The sequence below is a fragment of the Cyrtonyx montezumae genome, unplaced genomic scaffold, assembly GCF_038088225.1.
Source record: "Cyrtonyx montezumae isolate F1298 unplaced genomic scaffold, pur_monq_1.0 scaffold_17, whole genome shotgun sequence".
Taxonomy (NCBI): domain Eukaryota; kingdom Metazoa; phylum Chordata; class Aves; order Galliformes; family Odontophoridae; genus Cyrtonyx; species Cyrtonyx montezumae.
The window spans coordinates 33,551,341-33,574,818 of record NW_027071903.1 but is presented as its reverse complement, the minus strand read 5'-3'; the positions used below and the strand labels follow the sequence as shown (position 1 = coordinate 33,574,818).

At 48.9% G+C, this 23,478-nt stretch overlaps 2 protein-coding genes across 2 annotated transcripts in view; both read left to right on the top strand.

Moving 5' to 3' along the window:
* Window positions 1-144: 144 nt before the first annotated feature.
* On the top strand, window positions 145-5,272 carry SELENOS (selenoprotein S). Its single transcript, XM_065734051.1, has 6 exons — window positions 145-269; window positions 507-641; window positions 1,981-2,087; window positions 2,786-2,875; window positions 2,954-3,032; window positions 5,000-5,272. Exons 1-6 carry the CDS (start codon window positions 182-184, stop codon window positions 5,077-5,079), a joined length of 579 nt encoding a protein of 192 aa, XP_065590123.1. The 5' UTR covers window positions 145-181; the 3' UTR covers window positions 5,080-5,272.
* Window positions 5,273-14,045: 8,773 nt separating this feature from the next.
* CHSY1 (chondroitin sulfate synthase 1) overlaps window positions 14,046-23,478 on the top strand; it is a 57,411-nt gene continuing 47,978 nt past the window's right edge. The window contains exons 1-2 of the mRNA XM_065734055.1: window positions 14,046-14,332; window positions 20,478-20,973. Coding sequence (XP_065590127.1) covers window positions 14,046-14,332; window positions 20,478-20,973 — 783 coding nt within the window. The remainder of the gene's footprint in view (window positions 14,333-20,477; window positions 20,974-23,478) is intronic.

Below are 23,478 nucleotides of genomic sequence, written 5' to 3'. Positions count from 1 at the left end.
GGGGCGGGGCTGGCCCCCCGGTCGGTGCCTTCGCCCTTCCGCTCTTTCTCTCGTTGGTCAATGCGGCTGTCGCGTCACCCATCTTGTTTTCTGATTGGTTCTCTGGCCGCGAGGCGGCAGAAGACGGGGAGGGCGGTGATTGGCGGCCTGGCGGCTCCGGGCGTGAGGCGGCAGCGGGGCCATGGAGCTGGGGGACCGCGGCGGGGCCGGGCCCGGCCCCGGGAAACCGGCGCTGGAGCGGGAGGGTCTCGATCTGCTGCAGCACACGGGTGGGACTGGGGGCGGCTCCGGAGATGGGGAGCGGCGGGGATCGAGGGCTGTGCGGTGAGGGGAGCGGGTGAGGAGAACTAGGCCTGAGGCGGGAGGGCAGCTGGGCCTCATTGGCGGTGGTCTGAGGGGGGGGGGCGGGGTGTCCTGAGGGGAGCCGGGCTCGAGGCCGCGGCGTCTCTTGGCCGGCATTGGGTGCGTGGTGAGGGGCTGCAACCGACGCCGTATCCCCTTCCCAGTGGGAGCCCTGCTGTCGAGCTATGGCTGGTACATCCTCCTGGCGTGCGTCGCCGTCTATCTCATCGTGCAGAAGATATCCCAAAACTTGAGGATGAGGCCCAGCAGCCAGCAAGGAGCAGCCGGTGCTGCTGTCGGTTAGTACGTCGTTGGCTCTGAGGGCTGTGTGAAGTGGTGCTGAAAGCGTACAGATCCTGTGGAATAGGAACAGTAGGGAAATGTCTCTCAAAGTCTGTATTGCGATGGGATTGTGTCGTGAAGTAATGAGATTGGCAGAAAAGGAGCAGGGCATTGCAGAGCAGTGAAGTAACTGCTCTGATGTTTCAGGAGTTTAGAGGGCCATGTGCTTTAAAGGAGTTGTGGTCAGTTATAATAAAAATTAAATGAGAATTCTCAAATTAAAACAAAGGCTAAATGCTTAAAAAAAAAAAAAGCCATACTTGGTTTAATGCTCGTTGTCTCTCTCCTCTGAATTATTCCTTTGTAATTCCTACTCCATTAGGATTATGTACATTTGGGGTGTAACTGCCTCTTGCTTGTTTTACCTTTTAAGTGTGGCAAAGGTTGAAAATTTTACAGGGTCAGGATCTTGCCTCTCTTGAAGACTTGCTGCTGTAAGTCCTGAGCTTTACTTACGTATCTGTTGAAAGAATAAATGATTGGCACTATTTCTGAGGCCAGCATGCCAGAGGGAAATGTTACTTATGTGCCTTTATTCTACTGATGGTCTTTTGTGTCATAATTGCATCTTGGTTTAATTGCCAGATCTGCCTATAAAATGAGATTCCTGGAACTACTTAAACTTCTTTTTCACTTCATCACTGAGTGGTAACAAACACACAAGGAGTCAAACAAATGTTAGAGATACTTCAGTTTGGTTTGGGTAGTGTTTTTCTTTTAACTTTTTCTAAAGGCCACTCGTGAGGAGAGGTGGTTACTTAATGTAGGTTTCCAGAGACTGCCAGTTTTCTGTTGAGAAACGTTTGACATTTGTAATTTCTCTGCTGATGGAGTGTGTTAAATCTGCCACTGCTTTGCTGCTGTAATCCAAGCAGCAGGACCAGTTCTAAGGAGGAGTGTGTGTGGGCTGATTGCCTTCTGCTTCTCCATGAAACAAGTTCTGTGGATGGAAATGGAATTCTTGTGAAGCATGGATGATATTTCTGAAATGACTTGTATCGGATAAATCCTTCAGAAATAGAAACAAATATCCTGGAAGCTCAGATGTTAATTTTTTTAGGGTTTGTACCATGAGTGTCCATGTTCACTGGAAGCCTGTTCAAGTAATTGCTCTAAAAATATTCAGATATGAAATTTAAATCAGCATATGAGTTACTGTAAAAGATGAGCTGCAAACTGAACTTGAGCTGCGATTTTCTGTGAAGCTGCTGCAATGAGGGATGTGTGCCTTTCCCTTGAGGATACCATTCAGAATCCATTTGGAACTGCTTTGCTAACTCTTTGACAATTCCCTAGAACCTGACATGGTGGTAAGAAGACAGGAAGCTCTGCTGGCATCTCGCCTTAGGATGCAAGAGGAGTTGAATGCACAAGCAGAAAGATACAAAGAAAAACAAAGACAGGTAAGTGGAGAGCATTTCTTCTTTTATGTACAGGTTTGTCATCAGGTGCTTGTAGAAAGCTTTATACCACTGTAAATATCAGAAGAATAGGATTTCTTTGCTGGAATGTGGATGGTGGGACTCTTCTCCCTCCTTCACCTGGTCCACTTTTCACATGGTTTGATCCATTTAGTGAAAGCAGGCATTAGGTATCACGATGACCCTTCAGTGTCCTTGTGTGCTGTGTTGACCTGAGATCCTCATGCTCTTAGTTAATTGGAATGATTGATATATTTAGTATTTTGGTCGTTCTTGAAGTGATTAATCACTGCAGTGCTTCTCTGCAAGAATTTCTTTGTCGGGAACAGGAACACTTTGGACCTTGCTATCTTGGAGTTGTAAATCAATATAGAAAAGTGGATATTATCAGCACGTTTTCCTCTGTAGAACCCTCTGCTGTGCACCCAATGACCATCAGATGCAGTGCTTAGTCCTTTTTATAGACTAACGATTTAAGCTTACTACTTATATATTAAGGAAGAAGGTGGTGGTGTTCTGTTCTTGGGAAGGTTTGAGCATTTGAAAACTAAATGCTTACATAAGCTGAGATACTGCATCAGGTAAAGATGGATCCAGTGCCTTTCTCTGATCCTATTGTATCTGGCACTGGTCAGTTCTGTTCAGTCTAAAATCTTATGTATCCTCATTTCGTTTCTTAGCTTGAAGAACAGAAGCGAATGCAGAAGATAGAAATGTGGGAAAGTATGCAAAAGGGAAAAAGTTATAAAGGAAACCTGAAACTGAGTCAGGTAACGACTGTGTTGTTAATCAGAGGAGCTGAAGTTCACACTGGCTGAATTCTGAGTAACGTTTGCTTTTGTAAACAGCAAGAAGCAGAATCTGGTGCCTCCACCTCATCAGCAGTCCCAAGATCTAAACCAAACAAGAAGCCTTTGCGAGGAGGTGGTAAGTATGAGTTCCTTAAAGTGTTGTGATTAGAAACAGAGCTACGTACAGCTCAGTGTACAGCTCGTATAGCTGTGTACAAGGCATTCGTATAATTACCCATACGTTTTCTCTTTATTCAAGGAGGAAACAAAATGTGCCTTACAAGTTCTTTAGCTCTTCCCACTGTGGTCTGTTTGAACTTTGGGCAGAACCTAGCAGGGAAGTCCCCTCATACTTTTCCCCAGGGAGACAGTGTTTTGGCCATTACTTCCTGAGATTGTTGTGACGAAAAACTAAAGGTTCTTGCAATGTTCCTGGGACGACTCCTTTGTTGTTTAAAAGTCATTTAATTTGGTTTGATCTGTCTTTTAGTCACCTACAATAATAATAATTAAAGGTAAGAAGTAATTATTCAACTTTCTATTACCTAGTCTCCGGCAGTTGAAACATTTCATTAAGGAATGCGTGGCCTTGTTTGTCAGGTCTGGAGGTAACAACCTGTCAGATATACAAATCCTGCTGATCTGTAAAATTGCTACCAACTCTGGCAAACCACCATATGTCGTATGACTAAACTTATGTCAACCACTGAAATTTATCTTGATGGATTAATTAATTGTCTGTAGCCTTAAATGCTCCCCTTAAGGATCACTGCTGTAAATCAACTATTCAGTTGCTCTTCTTTCTCTCTTGGCCAAACAACTTCTGCTATACTTGCAATTGCTAATTTGTATATAATACTTTAATTATGATTTTCCATAGTGGAATGGACCAGATAGATAAACCTTAATTACAACAAGCTAAAAGGGAAATGCACTTAGGGTGCAGCAGTGAGTAAATCACATAATTAAATGTATTGAACTCTAAGATTCTTGATTTAAAAAAGTACTATACCTCAGTAACAGTACTGAAGAGTTCTACTTTGAGTATCTGTACTAACAGCTGCTGACAACATTTGAAAGAACTGTCTGAGCAATTTGTCTTACTGTATGCAGTCGAGTGTCTGCTACTGTCCAATATCTTTTATAGCCCTTGCACAGAATGTTTGCTGCTACAGGGAATGAGAAATACATGCTTATTTTGTAGCATGTTTCTTTCACGTGCTAAGAAACATGACTGGGGCAAGTGGGCTGAGGCATCCTTTACAGATGCTACCTGTCCTAGTTTCATCCAAAGCAGAATCTTCGCTCAGCGAGCAGATTATAGAATTAGAGGTCTCTGATCTCCTCATGAGTTAGCTAAGGATGAAGTGAAAGAGCCATCTGTACCACTCAGCTGTTGATTTAAGCTAGAAAGCAGAACTTAGCTAGTACAAGAAAAGCAAACTTCAAAGATGCCTGAAGTTTCAGTAGAATGGGTTGCTTTGAAACCTGCTTGTTAGCAAGGCTAGTAGAAGGCTTTCCATTTTCCTTCTCTTTGCCTTGTGCAGAATGAAGGGAAGATGTTTGCCAAGTTGTATCTTTCCAAGTACACATAAAATGAAGTTTCCTGTTGTTGTGGCATAAAGTATCTGTTTGCCTCACTGCACGCACTTGCCTTTTCATATTCATTTAATATACATCTTACAGTATTAATGAGGATTTTTTGTCCTTTAGAACAATTTATGCAGGACTGGAATAAAATGTTATTTTATGTCCTCAACTATTAGGGCTCTTGGAGGATTGATAAACTCTTACTGCTCTACTCCAACTGCATTATGGCTTTAATGCAGACTTAAAGGAATTAAATGGCAATTAATTTCAATTTAATTTAATCCGAATAGGTCAAATTACAACACAAATGTTTTGCGATGGCTTTTACCGTTAGCACTATAAAATAAACCTTCTCAAGTCTGGACCATTTCTTTGCTTTCCTTCTCCTTAAATTGCTCCCTGTGCATCAAGGTGCAAATAGTTGTGTAATTTAATTTTGGCATTCCATGTGTGTTGGCAAATTCGTGTTGAGTATGGCTGTTAATACGTTGGACTTCTCATCTGTACTTCTAGGCTATAACCCCCTGTCTGGAGAAGGAGGAGGAACTTGTTCGTGGAGACCAGGCCGCAGAGGCCCCTCAGCGGGTGGATGAGGCTAACCTGCCTAGTGTCCATGTCACTAGCAGGCTTCATCATACCCACTGTCTGACTGCCTACAGTTTGCGTGTCACAGTGACTCCTTTGGGATGTGCTTTAGTGCAGGTGTGAACTTAAGACAGATCTATGCCATTGCCGAATATTAACAGCAACTGATGCTACACCATGAAAAATAATCTGACCCTCTTAGAGAGGATGAAGGCAGGGGTGATGTCAGTATAGTTTGTTTTCTCTTTAGTGGGGAAGCACAGTCTTCAGCCAGGATGATCACATATGGTTGTGAGAGCTGGGTTCTATGGCTGCCCATGAGAAAAACTGGCTTCAAACAAGTGAATGTCTAGACCTGTTTACCTGCTTAAAATGAGGGGACTCACCAACCTTAGACACGTGTAATAGGATTTACTTTGGCTCTTCCAGTCTTTAGGAGGGAAGGATATTATCGTTGGCAGGCAGCTTTAATTTTAGTAGGAGGGACTTTGAGAAGACCTGGATGAACTGACAGTTTGTTGGGTTTGCACCGAAAGCTAGATATGGTGGTGGAAGAGTCTCTGTGACAAGCAGCTTTGTATGATGTTTTCCTTATAACTGGTAAACAAACCAATGAGGATTACTGATGCTAGACAGCAGATGGGGGTTTCTTGCTATTATTTTATTTTGTTTTCAACTGCTTTGTAAAAACAATACAATTAATATTAAATGTAATTGCAAACAAATCATAAATCTAGTATTTACAATCTTGTGGTTTTCTTACGACATCTTTTTATATAGAAGGCACATGTTGGAGTGCAATAAATGTGGATAGAGCAGAACGCTAAGGCGTTCTGTATATGTGTGTGAAACAAAACATATGTGAGCTCAAATGAAATGGTTTTCATTTGGTTATCTCCATAAACAATAGCTGTTTAGGTGGTTTATTTTTAAACCATTCCTTTGGCTTGCAATAGTTTTGTTTTCCTTAGGTGTTCTGTGTTCCAGATTATACTTTATAGAAGAATCACATTCAGGTTATGACCAAAACAAATTTTCTCAAGTTTAGGAAGTGAAACTCCCCATTCCCTTCCCCAGCTCCAGTGATTCTGACACGGGGTAGGCCGGGTTTGTAGTTGTTAAGCGCTTCATCCATAGCTGAATTTAAATGAAGAAAATATGTAACAAAGACTTTTGCTCTTAGCAGAGCCCAAGGGTTCTTGCCTAATTGCTGCTAACACATACGGTTTGAGGAAGAGATTATACACAGGCATGGTCAACTTGAACACTGCAAGATGTTCAAAGGGGAAAGAGGAGCCCGAAGTGCACTGAGACCTGTGTGGTGTCTTGTTTCCTGGCAGCAGGGCTGTGCATAGCATTAGCCATGTGGTGTCAGGGTTACACCTTGGAATGCAAAGAACTTACTGCTCTGTTCTCTGTTCTGAAGGTGTCTCAGGATGTGAACTGATAGTCTGGCTGCATGGCTGTCCTGAATAGCCTTTCTAGATTCTGATGTGTGTTCTTACCTTACTGTCAGCTTGTGCAGCATGTAAGCTGGTTTGTTTTGTTGTTTTCTCTTTTTTTTTTTTTGTTTCCCTGAAAAGGGCCTGTGTCCACCAAGTGTGCAAAATTTTCAGGTGAGGGACTGGAAGGGGCAAATAGCAGAAGCTCACAGGTCTTCATCCCTCTGTTGTGTGTCCAGCAACGTGGACAGAAAATGAAGTTGCAGTTGATCATTGTAAGAATACTTTTCAACGCCCCCCCCCCCCCCCCCCCCCCCGTTCCTCTTGTTCCTCTCTCTGGCACAAATTCAAAGGACAACTAAAATCTGAGCTGTCCTTGATGAAGAGGGGAATAGTTCCTGTCTGCCTGTGTCTGACTGTTGAGTTTGTACGTAGGCATTGCGTTTGTATCAGTATTTTTTTAGTGTTTCAGGGCTGCTTGAGAACTTGCTTCTAAATGCTTATTCTTGGAATGTTTTGTCAGTGTGTGTGATTGCTAGCTTTGAATAGCTGTGTATAGATACTGTTTGCTCTGTTTGTCACCTGATCCGTGATATTATGTAGAATGTAAATGTAACAGTAGCATGTTACTCCTGAGTTTTAAAGTTGCCAGCTAACAAAATGGAAAAACAGAGAACCTTTTACTCCAGACCTACATGAGTGTGTTGAAACTCAAGTGGAAGACGAAGTGAAAGGCTATTAATGGTAATGAAAAGTGTTTTCATTTCCTGACTTATGTATATTTTGATACTTTAACTTAAATTTCCATTATTGTAACAGCGCAGCATGTAACTTCAAGGTTCCATCTACATTAAAACAAAAAGAAAACAAACGGTGGTGGGGAAAGATTTTCAAATCTTCATCAGTTAAGACAACTGAGTTATTGTATTTGTGCCTATGGCAAAGTCTTTCTCCTTGAGTTTGGGGAAACAAGCAACAGTGTTGGTGTTGTGTTCAAAAAACATCCAGGGGAGATTGTTGTCTTCAAGATACAGAATTCTTTGTGTTGATAAAAATGCTGAAGATGGGTTGGTTTAGTTCAGTAAAAATAGCTAAAGGAATAAATCAGCAGGTCTGAACTGAGCATATGCTGAACTTTCACTGGCTCAAGATTTGCTTCTGGCTGGGACTGGGGTTATGGATTTATGCCCATCTCCAAGATATGAGACGTATCCAGGGAGCACAGTGACTTACATATTTCTTGAAACTTCATTTTTCTTTCTCCCTTTTCGTTTTCCCCCCTCTAACTCTCAAGTCCTTACATTTTTCATGCTCAGACACTTCAAAGCAATTGAACAGAGTGGGAGGAAGAACCTCAGTTTATAAAACTGCTGCCTCATGAATTATGCAAACAGATGGAAAGGATTTTTCTCTCACTTCAAACGTAAGGTTGTCCCTTGACCACAAGCAAGTACGGTTGCTTGTTGCCTTGTAGCTGTTGAGTGAAGCATGCAGAAGGCATTCGGTGAAAGGGAACTCACTCATAAATCTCTTGTTCCTATGTTGGTATGAATTCCTGAGAACTTGCTGTTGTGAAAGATACGTTAACAAGCCTTCAGGAGAATTTATTTATTTTTTCCCCCACTTGCAGCAGTTTTGCAAGGAGCCTCTTACCCAATTGATGCAGATGTTCTGGAGATGTCTTCATCTGGAAGAAACTAGGTAACAAACTTAGAGCTGATACATTGATGTCCAAATGCTATCTATAGTGGTACCTGAGGCTGAACAGCAATCTGTCTTGAGTATTGAAGTATCCTAAGATGAGCAATTAACTGTTTGGAGGCACAAAAGCATGGTAGTCACTTGAGAAATAGGCAATTTTCATGGCCTTTCAGATGAGTTATATGCTGGAGAGACAGAGATCTTGTTTTCTTTAAGTTGCAGGTGAGGTCCAGTCTGTGCATAGTTCTATGAAGTATTCACCCGCACTGAGTCCTGGATTTGAACAAAAACCAAATCACTTAAAATTACTTGGGTTTACTGAGGCCTTTTGAAAACATTATGACCTGAGGACAAGCTTGTAAGAGCTTGTATTGCATTGCATACTTAATTGCCAGTAACAACAACAAAAGATATTTCTTACACTAGATGTTTTTGATAATGAACAGCAGAAGGTGGACTCGAGGAAGCGAGGGGGCAAACAGCAGGTCTGTTAGCAGAGCTGCTCCCAGGCATCCCACTGTGTTATCCGAGCATCGTGTGAATGCAAATGATGGCTTTACTCCTTTTTGCAAAGAACTGCTCTCCTAGCAGAGACTGAATGCAGGTGTGTAGTGACAGTGCTGACGAACATTTCGCTGTGTTTTCTGAAGATGTGTATTATTTTAACCCTGAGCCCTAGGTCTCATGGAATTAAGCTGTTCAGCTGCTACTCTGTCTCACCTGAGGTTTGGTCCTTGGGCTGTGCTGGTACTAATTCACGTGCTAGGATTGGGCTGGTGTTTCTTTGTACCATGCTAACAATGTAATTCATGCCTCCTGCGCTCAGTGAGGCTGTTCCCTTCTCTGGCAGTAGCATTTTATTCTGGCCTGGCTGCACAGCCTCTCATATCTCTACATCAGCCAACGTCCAGGCTGCAAAAGCAGCACCTCTTCAGTGACCAGGTTAGCCAGGAGTGGGGCACAGCGTGCTTCTGTCCGTGCTATCACTGAACACTAAAACCATATAATTTCCAACTGTAGAAAAAATTGGCCTAGACTTGGATAGGCTGAAGATGTGGGTTTATTTTTCCCCCCTTTTTTGGAATGAAAGCTCAGCTTTTGGAACAGCCCTGCAACCACAAAGGAAGAGCACTCTGCTGCTGGCTGGGCGGCGTCCTGGCCGTGCTGCACTGCTGTAGCTGAAGTTGTGTGAGCTTCCAGCCCAGCTGTTCCAGTCCTGGCACACAGCCTGCCTGTATTCCCAGCTCCAGAGCCAGCGTCTTCAAAAACTTCCATGAGTTTTCAGAAAGCAGCCAATGGCTGCAACAGAATAGGTCTCCTCAGCTCGGTTTTGGGGCTGGCCCACATGCAAATGCACGTTTTATGGCAGATTTCTGTTGTGATGGAGTGGTGGCTATGCAGGCTCTGCTCCGATTCATCTGACTTCGGATCGCTTTTGTTTTGAGGCGCGTGCCTGCTGTAAGGCATCTTCAGCACAGAGCAAAACTCTCCAGTGATAAATGAATCATTTCATTCCTTCCTCTGTCTCTACCACAGTTTACAAGCTGAGATTCTTCCTGCGTGCTACGTAGTGAGCTTCAGTGTGTTACTGCTGTCGAGGTGGAGAGAGTGAGGAGGAAAACTTAAATAATTCTACTGACTAATGGGGAGAAAATGGGTGTGCTGAACTCTGTGGCTTTTCTGTCTGGTTGCAGTGCTCTGTTGTGTGCCTTAAAACAGGGAGCTGCTGTCAGGTTGGCCTATGTGATGCACTGTCAAACAAACAAAAATACCCAGGCCCTGGATCCTAAAGCTATACTTTTCCACTTACTGGAGGAGCTAAGGTGCTCCCCTAAGTCACTGCTTCTGGGGTAACGTCATTGCAGAGGCAGGTTCCCCGGGTGGGAAGGGCAGCGGCGGCCAAACGCGGGAGCTGCACTGCGGTGCTGGGCCGTGGGATGGCAATGTTGTCCTGGTTTGAGAGCAAGCAGCAGCTGGTGACATTTTTCTGTCCCTGGAACAATCCTTCCAAGTGATTGAGCTGAGAGGAGAAGTTAGGATTGGTCTTTGTCAGGGCTAGATGAGGATGGGATGAAAAAGTGGGTGCTGGAACTGGGGCAGGAGTTTCTGCATCATTCAGGAAAACGCAGTGCTGCTGGAAATACTGTGACAAAGACAAATGCTGCTGGTTGCCCAGCTAGATTTTTTCCATCATGAGTCTGTTACCTTGAATGTATGAAGTATGCTCATTTTCCAGTGTCTGGGAAGGTTTTACAGTATCGGTTTAAGCACTGGAACATTAATAATTAAAGCTGCTGGAGTACTGGGAAACCAGTTTGTTCCATAACTGTTATTTTAAAATACAGTAAAAAATGTGTAGTGTGGAAGGCATATCCCATACGTGGGCTCATGGTTATACTGGCAATCAAAACTGATGGGGAAAAAAAATGATTACGGTGCAAGATAGTCTCTCTTTCCTATATAGGAAGTGTCCTCTATGTGGAAGAAACTTTCTTCTTCTGTTTTGCTCCTTTATTCCAAAAGGATGACATGTATACTGCATGCGTAGAAAACAGTTTGCCACTTCAGGTACTTGGCTTTTTCTTCATTTAAAAATAGAATTACAGTTTTGTTATCTGATTAGGAGCCCAAACTGCGTGGGTCCATTGAGGGGGCTCCCTTCGTTAGTCTGTGTGCTAATCCTGCAGGAGTAGTGCATGGGAGCTCGGAGTTGTGCTGCATGCATCCTCTTCAGACCTGAGAGCCCTCAGAATATTCCCTCGAGCAATCCCATGAACTCTGCATGCAGAGTACAAAACACACTGCCTAAAAAATGGCATGTTTATGCTTGTATACACCTTTATGCTAGGAAAACGCCTTGCCTCTTCTTTTACAGTAGGAGTAATGTATGGCGTGAAGTATTCGCTAAGATGTGCAAAGAGGGGAAGGCACTTAGACGTGGTATTGTGCCTGTGGAAGGCTGCAGGGCCAGGTGCTGCCCAGCAGGACGTGGCCGTGCCCAGAGCTGCTCCCTGCCAGCAGACAGCTGCAGCTCTTCAGATGTGCTCACGCTGTGATGGTTCTTTCTGCAGTGTCCTTGGAGGTGAACCAGTTCCTGACCCCTGGCAGCAATGAAGCCCTGTGCGGGATGCTTGCGGGACGTCTCACCCTGGCAGCACGCCCCAGACATACTTGGTTATGGCTTCTGTAAGCCTCAGACAACAGGGCAGCAATGTTCCTTCAGGTAGAGGCTGAAGCGTGAGTGTGGGTGGCATTAATGTACCTGCCTGGAAGGAGGGCAGGCAGCCTCCTGCTGCAGTGTGAGGCTCGGGTTTGCCTGCCAGCCTGCACAGCTGGCTCCTCAGCCTTTTAGCTGTGATGCACACAACTGCGTTGCTTGCAGATCTCTGACAGTAGGAAGGCTGAGCATATGTGCTCTCATAGGGTACGGGATGGCACTGGGACGCGTGCCTTCCCACTTCCCAAAGTGGGAATGTGCCGGAATAAAACCCAGGGCAGCGGGAATGGCATGGCAGAGCAGCACTCACCCCTCACACGTGAGCTGGGCAGGGATTCACTCTGCTCTGTGGAGTGAAGCAGTGTCCCAACGTGGTCCTCCTGGGAAAAAGCCATCTCCCAGAGGGCTGTCCTACCTGCTGTGAAGGCAGTGTGGGGACCATGCTGGCTGCCTCTCCTCACTGTTCATTTTTGTCCTACGCTTCATTGTTTCCATGTGTGCTGAAGTTGCACTAAGTTTTCAGTTCTGATGACTAACTTCTTTTCTTCATGGGAAGAAGCCAGCTGACAGCTCCGCTGCCCCAACCCTTTTTTTTTTATTGCCTTTTAACCACACTAGCTCTGCCTTTTCCTGCAATTCGTAGGCCGCAGCGTCTTTCCCTTGAATCAGGAGATTTTTCCTGCTGGTCTGGAGCATGCTGAGAGTAATCCTGCTCATAAACTTGCCACATCTCCCTCTCTTGGAAAAGAGGAGAGGCCTTTTCATTTGAGCTTGAATGTCTGTCATTCTCCTGTGTTTTAGGACCTGAAGATGGTGGAGAGAGGGGAGAAGCAGAGCTGGGTGAGGCTTCTTTTGAGGAAGCTCTTCAAAGGGGAATAGAAAACCCAGAGCAGCACAGGCTGAGGGTAACCCCAGGAAAAAGAGATCAGGGCAACAGCAGCTGGAAATAGCAGCAAAGCATTGTAAATCCTGGGACGTAGCAGAGAATTACATATTTTTTTTTCACTTTCGCTGCCTTTTGCCTTCCAGTTCTGCTTTTCTTCCTTTTCCCACCAACACATCTCATGCAATACCGCTGTGTTCCTCTTGCTGGCAACACAAAGCAGGCCTCCCTCTTTTCTTTTAATTGCTCCAGTTTCTCCTCCACTTTCTATTTCATTTTTATTCGATACAATCAACCGTTACGACCCTCGTGGTATTTACTGCTGCCGAGTTGCTTGGTGCTGACCTCGCTATCAGGCCTGTGCTATCACGGGAGCAATAAAACCACTTCAAAACATTTTTTTTTCAAGACATACCTTTGTTTGTCATACAATTGGTTTGTAGCATTACCTGCCACTTCCCAGAAACGTGGCACTTCATGCAGAAAGAGTGTAGGAGCCCATGCTACGTGCCTGGTCAGATCATGAGAGGCAGCATCCCGAGCTTTCGCAACGCTCCTTGCTCAATAACAGGCTGCCATACGCCGAGGCTTTCGTCTGAGCTTGTCATGGATGACACCACAATAGAAATAACTTCTTTTTATAAGATGCAAAGGGAAAGACTGGCAATTGGAGATGCAAAACAGAGTAGGAAGTGGAAGAAACCACAGTGATAGGTGGGTGGGCAGTGGGCTGGACTAGATGTATTGCTTCTGTTAAGGCTGGAGGTTTTTTGCTTTAATATGCCAGGGCTTGGAGGCCGCAGCATTTGAAGCCGAAGCACTCCATAGGTGAAATGCACATGGAGAGTTAGCGAGGGCAAAGGGAAAAGAAACGCTTCGCCCTGTTGAGCAGTCATTATGGCCTTAGGATGGAAATAGCTTGACCTATTTCTGGTGGCTTTAATTAGCAGGGTGGGGAAGGCGGAGCTGCTCGTGCCTTTCTTTCCCCCTGGCAGCAGAGCGGGGGTGAATGCAGCAGCACCAAGCAAAGCTGGGCCTGGTGGGCTGTGTCCGAGCGCTGCGTGGAGAGCTGCTGTCCACCTGTGTTAAACTGAGGGCAGTGCGGAAGTGGGAACGTGAGCTGAGTGCCTGCAAGGGATGGGTGCTCGCGCCGGGGCACGGGCTGCCGCCTGTCCCGGTTGGACCCCAGGAGGCTCCGGTCTGGGGCTCCCAGTTCTGGGTCCTGTGCCGGGTTCTGGGATCTCAGCCGTGGGGTTTGAGGTTCCGCTCCGGCCCCGCAGTCAGCGCTACCTCAGCCCCGGGTCCTCCCTGGGGTCCCACCCCGCCGTTGCCCTCCGTAGCAGCCCCCCGAGTTCGAGGCTCTCCCCGCCCCCTTTTCCCCCCCCAACCCCTCCGCCCTCCGCCGCGGGGCGGTCCCTCCCCGCTCCCCGCGCCGCCTCCGTCCCCCTCCTCACCCCCACCGCCCCCTCTCCGGGCGGGGCCAGCGGCGCCGGGCAGCGCTCGGCGCGGGGCCGCACACGGCGCCTGTGCCGAGGGGCAGGGCCGGGAGGCGGGCGCCCCCTTCCCTCCGCTTCCCGTCCCTTCCCCCCATGGCGGCGCTGGGCGGCACGGCGCGGCTGGCGGCGGCGGCGGCGGCGGCGGCGGCGGCGGCGCAGCGCGGGGCGGCGGCGGCGGCGCTGTGAGGAGGCGCAGCGCGGGGCCTGGGCCTGCCGGGCGGGCGGGCGCCGGGCTATGGCGGGCCGCGGCCGCCGCGCCTGGCTCAGCGTGCTGCTGGGGCTGGTGCTGGGCTTCGTGCTCGCCTCGCGGCTCGTCCTGCCCCGCGCCTCCGAGCTGGCGGCGGCGGCGCGGCCCCGTCGGAGCCGCCCGTCGGGGTGCCGCCCGCCGCCGGCAGCGGCCGCCGCCGCCTCTGTCCTCCTCCCGCAGCCGCGCCGCCCCGGTCCGCCGGCGCAGAGCTTCCTCTTCGTGGGGGTGATGACGGCGCAGAAGTACCTGAGGAGCCGCGCCGTGGCCGCGCACCGGTGAGAGAGAGAGAGGGGAGAGGCGGGCGGAGCTCCGCCGGGGGCCGCGCCGAGGGGATGGAGGGACGGACGGAGCCCCGTCCTCCGCTCGCGGCCGGAGCGCTGAGCCGAGGGTGGCCCCGGCTCTGGGAGCGACCGAGCGGAGGAGAGCCGCGAAGGCTCTGGGAACAAAGGGTGGTGGCAGCGGCTCCTTGGGATGGGGAGCGGCGGCGGTGTGGGGTCCCGGCCGCCTCCGGGCGCGGACGTGTGCCGCTGTCACGCTGTGGCCCCGGAGATGCGGCCACGCCGAAACGCGCCCGTTCCTCTGGTGCTGGGCTGCAGTCGGAAGGAGTTAAGAGCTGCGTGCAGCGGGGCTTCCAGGGCGGGTCTTTCCCCAATAAAACGTCCCCTTTCTTTATTCCTGTGCTGAGACAAACCCCGCTCCATCACTGGGGCGTCCTCGGACCACCGCCTCCTCTCGCCTCTTCTCCGTATCAGGGTCAAGTGTGGCTCGGTTGGGGCAGTCTGAAGCGCATCGGGCACCAGAGTTGGTTTTAATGGAGACATAATGCCTTCTTCCAGCAGAAGATCTGTAATTAAGTTACAGAGGGTGTGTGACTGATGCTTTGAAATAGGCGAAAGAATGTGTTTCTTCAGGGTTGTGTATTTTTCTTTAGCGTGTGGTTTGGAGCGTGTTGGATTGCAGATCCCACGAGCTGTGCAATTTGCATTTACATGGAGCTGCGTTGGGACACGTGTAACAGGTCTTGGGACAGAGCAGTTTGTGTGGCAGCCATCAGCCTTGTCTCAGGGATCCCAGAAGGGTCACTTCTCACAGCGTGGTCCGCGGATGGGGTTGGTTGTGGGTGTTTTCTCACTCAGAGTCACTGAGTTTGGAAAAGACCTCTGAGATCCCCGTGCCCACTGGCCGTGCACCCAAGTGCCCCATCTACACGCTTCTGGAGCACCTCCAGAGACAGTGACCCCACTGCTGTCTGGGCAGCCTGCTCACACTGACACACTGCATTACTGCTCTTTCTGAGAAGAAATGTGTGCCAGTATCCAACCTGACCCCCCTCCACCCGCCCCACTTTCTAGGATGGGAAGTGGGAAGGGCTCTCACTCCTCGGTTTGTGCTTGCTGAATGGTTCCATGCTTGAAAGGTGTAGGGATCCAAATGGGCACCATCCGTGCACGAGGCAAAATGGTGAAAGGTGCAGTGTAGCGGATCGGGCTCCTTCAGCCCTGGGAAGGAGGCAGGACATCACTTTATATTGCACTTCTGTTTTGGTGTAACCTCCAGAGGGGCTGTCAGCTCTTGGAAGGGCTGAATAATGGGGGCTCTTAGCATTGCGGTAGGGCTGAACGCGTCTTCCTCATGCCACGGGCAAAAGAAATGAGCTCACGTCCTGGTGACAGGAAGACATCTTTGGGAGAAGGTGGGGAGGAGTGGGGGGAGAGGAAGACAAACCTGAAATCCTAAATGGCTTTTGATTGCCATGAAGTGTTCAAGCAGACAATCGCTGGGATTACCACATTGACAAAGCATCCTGGTGAGCTGAATCGCTGGCACGGCGCGCTGAACGGGAAGCTGCTCGCAAGGCTTTCCCGGGTGGCAGCGTGTGCGGAGCCTTGATTCCGCTGAAAGGAATTAGGGATGCAGGGCCTGAATACCTCCGCGCTGCTGAGGCTCAAAGGCCATTGACAGACACTGCTGAAAGGGACCGGAGCGGAAAGCATTCGCTGATCGGTGCTGCTGTGAATCCAGATAGGATCTGACGAGAGGGGAAGCAATCCACTTCCTGCACATCAATCACGGCGAAATGACCACTGCCAGGCAGAGCTGGGCTTTCAGGAGACGCTGACTCTTTGAAACAGTTGTGCTTTTGTGGTCTGCGAGGCAGAGAATAAGCTTCAGATCTCCAGGTTTTCTCTAGGCAGTTATTGCTTCTGACAGCCAGGTTCCCTCCGAGCAGGCTGGCGAAGTGCAGCAGCAGAAGCTGCGATGTCACATGAAAAGATGTGGGAGAGGCAGGGAAGGAGCAGTGCAGGAAGGAGTTAAGGTACAGCAGGGGTTCAGGGAGAGTGCAGCAATACATTGCAATTGAGGGCAGTTGTTCTGAAAGATATACGGGAAGGAGAGCGGAGGGATAAGCGTTCTCCCAAAAGATTGAAGCCTGCTGTCTCAGGAACAGAAATATCAGGCAGTTAACCTTGTTTTTTTTTTTTTATTTTTAATTGCATAGCAACTAGATTTCCTGGGTAACCTGCAAGCAGAGCACTGCCAATGCAGCTAATGGCTGGGTGTTAGGGGTTGGCATCTGAGGCCACGGCTGCCTCGTCCACAGCACTGTGACCACTCCATAGCTCTGTGGAGGTGTCAAGGGATGGTTAGGTTTGGGACTTCACGGTCCCATAGAGCCATCTGTGTGAAGGGCAGGAGGAGTACCATGTTGTGTTGTTGTACCCAGGCTGAACCCTTGAGCACAGGGCAGAAGTGTACCCTTGGGAGCCTGTGCCTTGGGCTGTCAGGGTTCTAAATACCTGAGTGCTTGGAGGAGCTTGAGTGAAAGGCAGCCAGGGGGATTTGGGATTGAAAGGCATCCATATTATCTGTCTAAGCCTCTGCTAGCTGCTGCAGAAGCATAATGCTGAACACATTTTTATGCTTTTTTTTTTTTTAATAAACTCAGAGCCTCCATCTAGGCTTTTGAGTGGTATTTGTTGTTTCTGGTCCTTTCTGGTTGGTGGTGAGGTAATAGGGTGGATCACAGTGTGTGAGCTCTTTTATCTCTTGGAAGAAGTGACTTTCAACATGTCACGGTGCTGTGTTGGCTGCTCCTGTATCACCCGGGGCAAACACGACACACTGGGCTTTTCTGGTGGTAAAAAGCCACCAAAAATTCACACAGATGTTTATAGAACAGTATAACATGCATCGAACAGGAGTGCCCTGTGCTGGTGTGTGGTACCGGAGGGGTGAAGTCACCTGAGTACCCCGAGGTAAACACATGGAACAGTTCAGGTGGAAGGGATTAACCAGGATTAGTGAGTCCATCGTCCATCTGCCACATCTGCACCCTCGGTCCGCGTGCCTGCACGTGGTGGGTCAGTTTCCATCCTCTGTTTCACTGGGAAGCCTGAGGTAGCACGATGTTTGTGCCAGGTCTGCAGGGCTGCTTGATAAAGCAAGGCAGCACGAATAAATCAGGAACACTGGGGACAAATAAATCAGGAACTCCTGCCCCGAGCTGTGCTCCTCTCAGCGTTACCTCCTCCTTTGTTGGAGTTGGATGCCCAGTGCATGGGGAAAGCAGGTCGCACATGGCCAGGCGTGTTGTCAGCGTGCTCCTGGGGAGGTAACGGAGAGCCACACTGTCCTGATTCATGAGCATCCTCCTGTTTAACCGAGCAGATTCAGATTACACAGAGGAGATAAGGTTGGGGGTTGTTTGGTTTTTAAATGACCAATGCAGCGTATCGGTTGTGTCCTGAACCTGATATTTCTCTCTGGACAGTCGAGCACCCTGGAGCTTCAGATGGCTGAGGCCACCAGTGGGGACAGCAGGGTCTGGTGGCAGCTGAGGGTGAGCAGGGAGTCCTCCTGAGGGAAAGGCAGTGCCAGGTTTCTCTGAAAGTATTTTCCTCTGTGTTTTTTTGTTTTGTTTTGTTTAGTTACGTGTTGTGAGATTCATTTGCAGATCTTAACCTTAGAAGCCCTGACCAGGAGAGCAGTGTCAGCCAGTGGGAGCAGTGCTGCAGTAGGAAGGTGTCTGAGGAGCTGGACAGGTCAGGCTGCTGCCCATAACCTGAGTCAGAGAACACAGTTCAAAGTACAATAGATCAGAATCCAGCCAAGCGTTGAGCAGTCCTTAATTCTGGTGGTGACTGGGGTTGGAAGGATGTCTGTACAGTGATATGTATGGCCTGTGACAAGAGGTAGTGGCCCTAAGTTGACCAGTGACCTAAGTGACCAAGGGAGGGTCAGGTTGGATATTAGGGAATGTTTCTTCCCAAGAAGAGCAGTGCTGCTCAGGGAGTGGTGGGGTCACCGTCCCCAGACGTGTCCCAGAACCGAGGGGATGTGGTCAGTGGGCATGGTGGGCTGGGCGGGGGTTGGGGATCTCAGAGGTCTTTTCCAACCTTAGTGATGTTACAGTCTGTGGTTGGGGTTCTTCTGCTAGGGGCACTAACATGTACTGCAAACAAATGGTGTCCTGTGCCTAACGAGGGGACACGTGGAGCAGCACACGGGGATTGGGGTTGTTTTAGCTGAGCGGTGCTCACACTGACACAGACACACGGGCAACTTTTTTGGCTTGGGGGCATTTTTCATCTGTCTGAATTCAAACATACACTGCAGTCCCACAGCTGTGCCCCGGGCTGCAGGTCCTCGGGGTGCAGCCATTGCACGGGCACGGTCCTGTTCTGTGCGCCTTGACCCTGAAACTGCACGCAGATTTCTCTGCTCTCCTCCTCTTTTAGAGTGGAACTTTAAATATGGCCCAGGTCCAAGAAACAATTGGGCCAAGCTGGCTTTGAGCCGGGGGCTTTAATGCAATATGAGGGCTGGAAATCAAATCTGCCCCGGTTTATAGACGTACTTATGTTTTGTTCCACCTCTGTTGAATGGGATCTCTGTCCTGACGATACCGAAGGGGGTCCCGAGGTGAGGGAGGTTGGTTGGAGAGCAGGGCGTAAATCAAAACCAGGAACCAGCAGGAGAAGGGCGTTACAAATAAAACTAAAACAAAATGGGGAAGGTCAGTCCTGCAGAGATCACACCTGGTCACAGCAAGTGAGATGAACTGCAGCTCTCAGCTCCTGCCCTTCCTTTCTCTGAGATGAAAATCTGCGAGCGTGGAGAACTTGCTTTTTGATGAAGTCCTTAAAGTGAGCTGCTATGGGAAGAGCGATTTCCCACGTAATCTTTTTATTCACACTCTTTGCTGTGCCACCAGAGCCTGGCCATCAGAAAACAAACATGTTTCTTTGCAGCTAACAGAAGCTCAAGGTGAGGATGTGTCATCTCAAGACAGCTTGCGTCGCTCTGACAGGATGTAACTATCACCGTGCATTAATTACATCACTGATGATTAAGGGCCCCGTCACCTCTGTTGTGAAGTCAGCAGGAATGTTTCCATTGACTTCATTCGCTGTGTGCTTCTGTGGGAAGCCAAGATCTAAACTTTTCCAATGTAACAGTACCCCTATGAGTAAGAAATGCAGAAGACAAAGCTTTTAAAGCAATTGGATGATATTCATTACACCAGGCTGAGTTAGTGTGTAACTGTCCAAGTTGGTATGTAGTTAGTCCTGCTTAAATGCTTTAGCATTTCCCAGGCAAAGTTAAAGTTGGATTCTTGTGAAATATTTTTAAGTTTCTGGCTTGGTGTGGTGGCTAATTCTGTACATTTTGAATTGCATGTGGTTTCTGCTGCCCAAAGTCTGTTCTGCCTTTGGCGAAGAAGCGGTGTTGGGAGGCAGCTGGTGAAGTGATGGTGATGTATTGAAGGAGAGCTGTGTCTTTCGCCCGGGGAGTGCCATTACGTGTCTGTCATGAATGTCCCAGTCTGCTTTTTACACCAATCCTGTGCTGCCGTGGCAGAACCATCACGTTGCTATCACACGCTCTGCTTTCCCATAGGATGCAGCCTCTCGATAAGTTAATGTGAAATTTGCCAGTTCAGCCCTTGGAAGTCGGTACTTCTGAATGTGTGTTAGAGCTTTGATGGGAGGTTAGGGGAGATGGGATGTGGATGTGATGCTGAATAACACAGCGTGCTTCTGAGGCATTAAATCCCACTGTAGGGACTGTTTGTCTGTCTTGGTTCCCTCTGACTTTCCTGTTAGACGGACACTGACTGTTCTTAAGGACATAGTGAGCTGCTTTTACTGCATTGTTTTTCTACCAGGTGCAGCTGCAGAAGCAGTGTTCAGGTGCTCGCTGTCTGAGATCTTTCTGCGTGCTGTACCAGTTGCTCGAGGTGCAGTGTGAGTGCCTTCATTTGCACGCAGAAAAAAAAGATAACCCTTCCAGGCATTTAAAAAGAAAATCTGTGAAGCAAATGAGGTGTAGTTCCTTCGAGTTATCTCTGTAGGGTAGAGCTTTCTGCTTCCCTCTGTTTGCATACTCAATTAGTTCTTACTGTTCTTTTTCACCTAGAACCTGGTCCAAAAGCATCCCTGGCAAGGTTGAATTCTTCTCCAGCGAGGGTTCGGACACCTCCATCCCCATCCCCATCGTGCCGCTCCCCGGCGTCGATGACTCTTACCCACCCCAGAAGAAATCCTTCATGATGCTCAAATACATGCATGACCACTACTTGGACAAATATGAATGGTTTATGAGAGCCGATGACGACGTTTACATCAAAGGGGACAAACTGGAGAACTTCCTGAGGAGTTTGAACAGCAGTGAGCCCCTCTTTCTAGGCCAGACCGGCCTGGGCACCACTGAGGAGATGGGGAAGCTGGCGCTGGAGCCGGGTGAGAACTTCTGCATGGGGGGACCCGGAGTGATCATGAGCCGGGAAGTCCTGCGGAGAATGGTGCCCCACATTGGAGAGTGCCTGCGAGAGATGTACACCACCCACGAGGACGTGGAAGTGGGAAGATGCGTGCGGAGGTTTGCGGGCGTGCAGTGCGTGTGGTCGTACGAGGTAAGGCTGGGGGGCAGGGGGTGTGTTTTGGGGGTGACACAAGCTGCCTGCTGGGCCTTTCTGCTGTAAAGGCTGCACAGCAGCTGCTCCAGAGCTCACCTCCCTTTGTCACTGGACGTCATCGGTGCTATTGTTTCTTATGTGTGCTGTTCCAGGAGAGACCTGCGTGAACGTGGGAATAAGGAGGGAACCGGAGTCCAGCTGGGCACGTTGGGGTGGTGGGAGGAGCGTTCACTGCTCGTAATGGATATGGTTATTTAAACAAAAGAGGAATAAGATTAAGTAAGTGGTGGCGGGTCCCTACAGTCTTGATTGCCCAACCCTCTTTTATCTTTTTTTCTTTTTTTCTGACTGTCACAGTATCAGTGTGGAAAATACGTGATATTGTTGCTCTGTTTCTTGCCACAGTTAAAACATGCCAAGCAGATGGCTGCGTGCCTTGACAGTGGCAGTGTTTCCCAAACCACAGCCACTGCAAAGCTGTTTCCTCAGCACTGGAGCTGTCATACTGTCCTGCCAGTGCCCACCCAGCAGCTCCTTGATGGCAGCAGGGCCAAAGCATTGCTCTGACACTGACAGACACAATCTGCCCATGCTGCTGTGGCTGCGGAGAAAAAAGAAATGAGAAGGGGAGAAAAAAAAAGGCCAAGACCCTGCAGCCTGTTTATGGCAGTGTTTTGTGCTGCTGGGGGTTCCTGTGGGGGGCAGTGGGGTTCTCCTGCTGGGATCCTCAGCTCTTTGAAGTGAGCCCTGGTTGTTTACAGGCCGTCTGACTGGAAACACCTGCTGGGCTCAACCTACAACTTCTCCTGCAGGACCAGGGGAAATGCTAGCGGGTTTCTCTGGGAAACTGGCTGAGAGTGCAACAGAGGGCGAACGGTTTATCTTTTTTATGCAAGCATTTATGACTGGTTTACAACCACTGCTTTGTCCTTTTACGAGATGTGGTAAAAACAGAGATCCTTCCATCCATCTGACGGCGGGGCCGTGGTCACGGATGCTGCTGCTGACTCCTCTTTCACTGGCAAAGCCCCGCGTTAAACTTTGACGTGTTTACTGAGTCCTCTGCCCCCGAGAGCTCGTGCTTCATTTCAGTTCACAGATTGGTGACAGGAGAGCTGCTGTGGGAGGGGAAGGAGGATTCCAGCTGCCATAACTTATTCCTATCTTTTGTTCATGAAGGCTTGCTGGACTGACAGTGGCTGTCCGCATTCCCATCTCACCAACCTGGAATTAGCTTATGCACTGCCAGCGTTGTGGTTAGCCCTTCACAAGGAGTCAGTAACGTTTTTTTTCCACAGTTTCTGGCAGCGTGAAATTTTCACTTCAGTCATTCTGAACTGGAATAACTTTTTGGTATGAATGCCTCTACCGTGGGGTGTTTGGTACTTCCTGAAGGTCATTGTTTTGGTCCTCCTGAAACTGGCCAAGGTGCCCTCAATTTGGTGTGATCAGAATTTGGGTTGAAATAATGACAGCATGCAACTGCTCCTCAAAAGTGGTTTTGTTTGCTCAGCTCCTGTGGTGCCCTGTAGTGCTGGATTCTTCCAGGTGAGCTGCTTGGAGTTGCAGTGTGTGAGGTGTGTGAGCTACAGAAGTGCTTGTGTGTGTGCGCTGCTGTAGCTCATCTGTTTCTTGGTGTCACAGAATGGCTTAAGGTGGAAGGGACCCTAAAGACTGCCCAGGGCCCCATCCAACCTCAGCACCTCCTGGGATGGAGTACTCCCAACTTTTCTGGGCTTCACCACTCTTCAAGGCAAGTTTCAGAGAGAGGGAAGACCTCTTTGGGTGGTGCCACCTCCATGAGGAGCAGTGCTGCTCTCATTCATTTGAGGCCTCTCAACTTCAAATCCTGCCATCTTTTTGTGCTTTCCAACCTGGTCCTCTCGCTGCCTGGACAAGCGGATGAAACGTGCCTGGTGTTTTAATCAGAGACAAAGCAGTAGCAATGTGAAATAGCACAGCTGTCTTAACAGCTGTGTTAGGGTAGCTGGGTGTAAAAGCGACGTTTTCCATGTCTTGTACATTGATGAATGTCAAGTAACAGCGTGCTGCGAGCACTGTGCTCTGTTGTGTTGCATGTACTTCTGATGGGGCAGGTTTATCTGTGCTGGGGCACAGCCACTGCCTTTCTCAGAATTCCCATTGAAAGGGAAGCAGCTGCAGCACAAGGTTCTGCTAGCCAGGGCTGTTTTGGCCTCAGGAAAACCAAACCCGTGCAGCTCCAGCTTCTCCTGCATTGCATCTCTGCAGGCTCAGATTGCAGCAGCAGCAGTGAGGAGCTCGGGTCCTTGCCTGCAGCTGCCCCCAGCTCTTTGGTTTCAGCCCCAGCACACGCAGGGCCCTGCTGGAGCTCCCCTTGGGTGGTTTCTTTTCCAGCACTGCCCTTGCCGTGGGCACGGCGCCCGGAGTCGTTTTACTCATGGCCATGACTGTCAGTGCCCCCTTTCTCTCATTTTAGGATCCTACAATGTCCTCACTGTGCCGCTCATCTTCGCTGCCTCT

What these genes read in the sequence shown, in the direction of transcription:
- SELENOS (XM_065734051.1), top strand. Translation starts at nt 182, where the DNA reads ATGGAGCTGGGGGACCGCGGCGGGGCCGGGCCCGGCCCCGGGAAACCG. An exon ending in CGATCTGCTGCAGCACACGG is followed by an intron (nt 270 to 506) that starts GTGGGACTGGGG and finishes TCCCCTTCCCAG; the next exon opens with TGGGAGCCCTGCTGTCGAGC. An exon ending in AGCAGCCGGTGCTGCTGTCG is followed by an intron (nt 642 to 1,980) that starts GTTAGTACGTCG and finishes ACAATTCCCTAG; the next exon opens with AACCTGACATGGTGGTAAGA.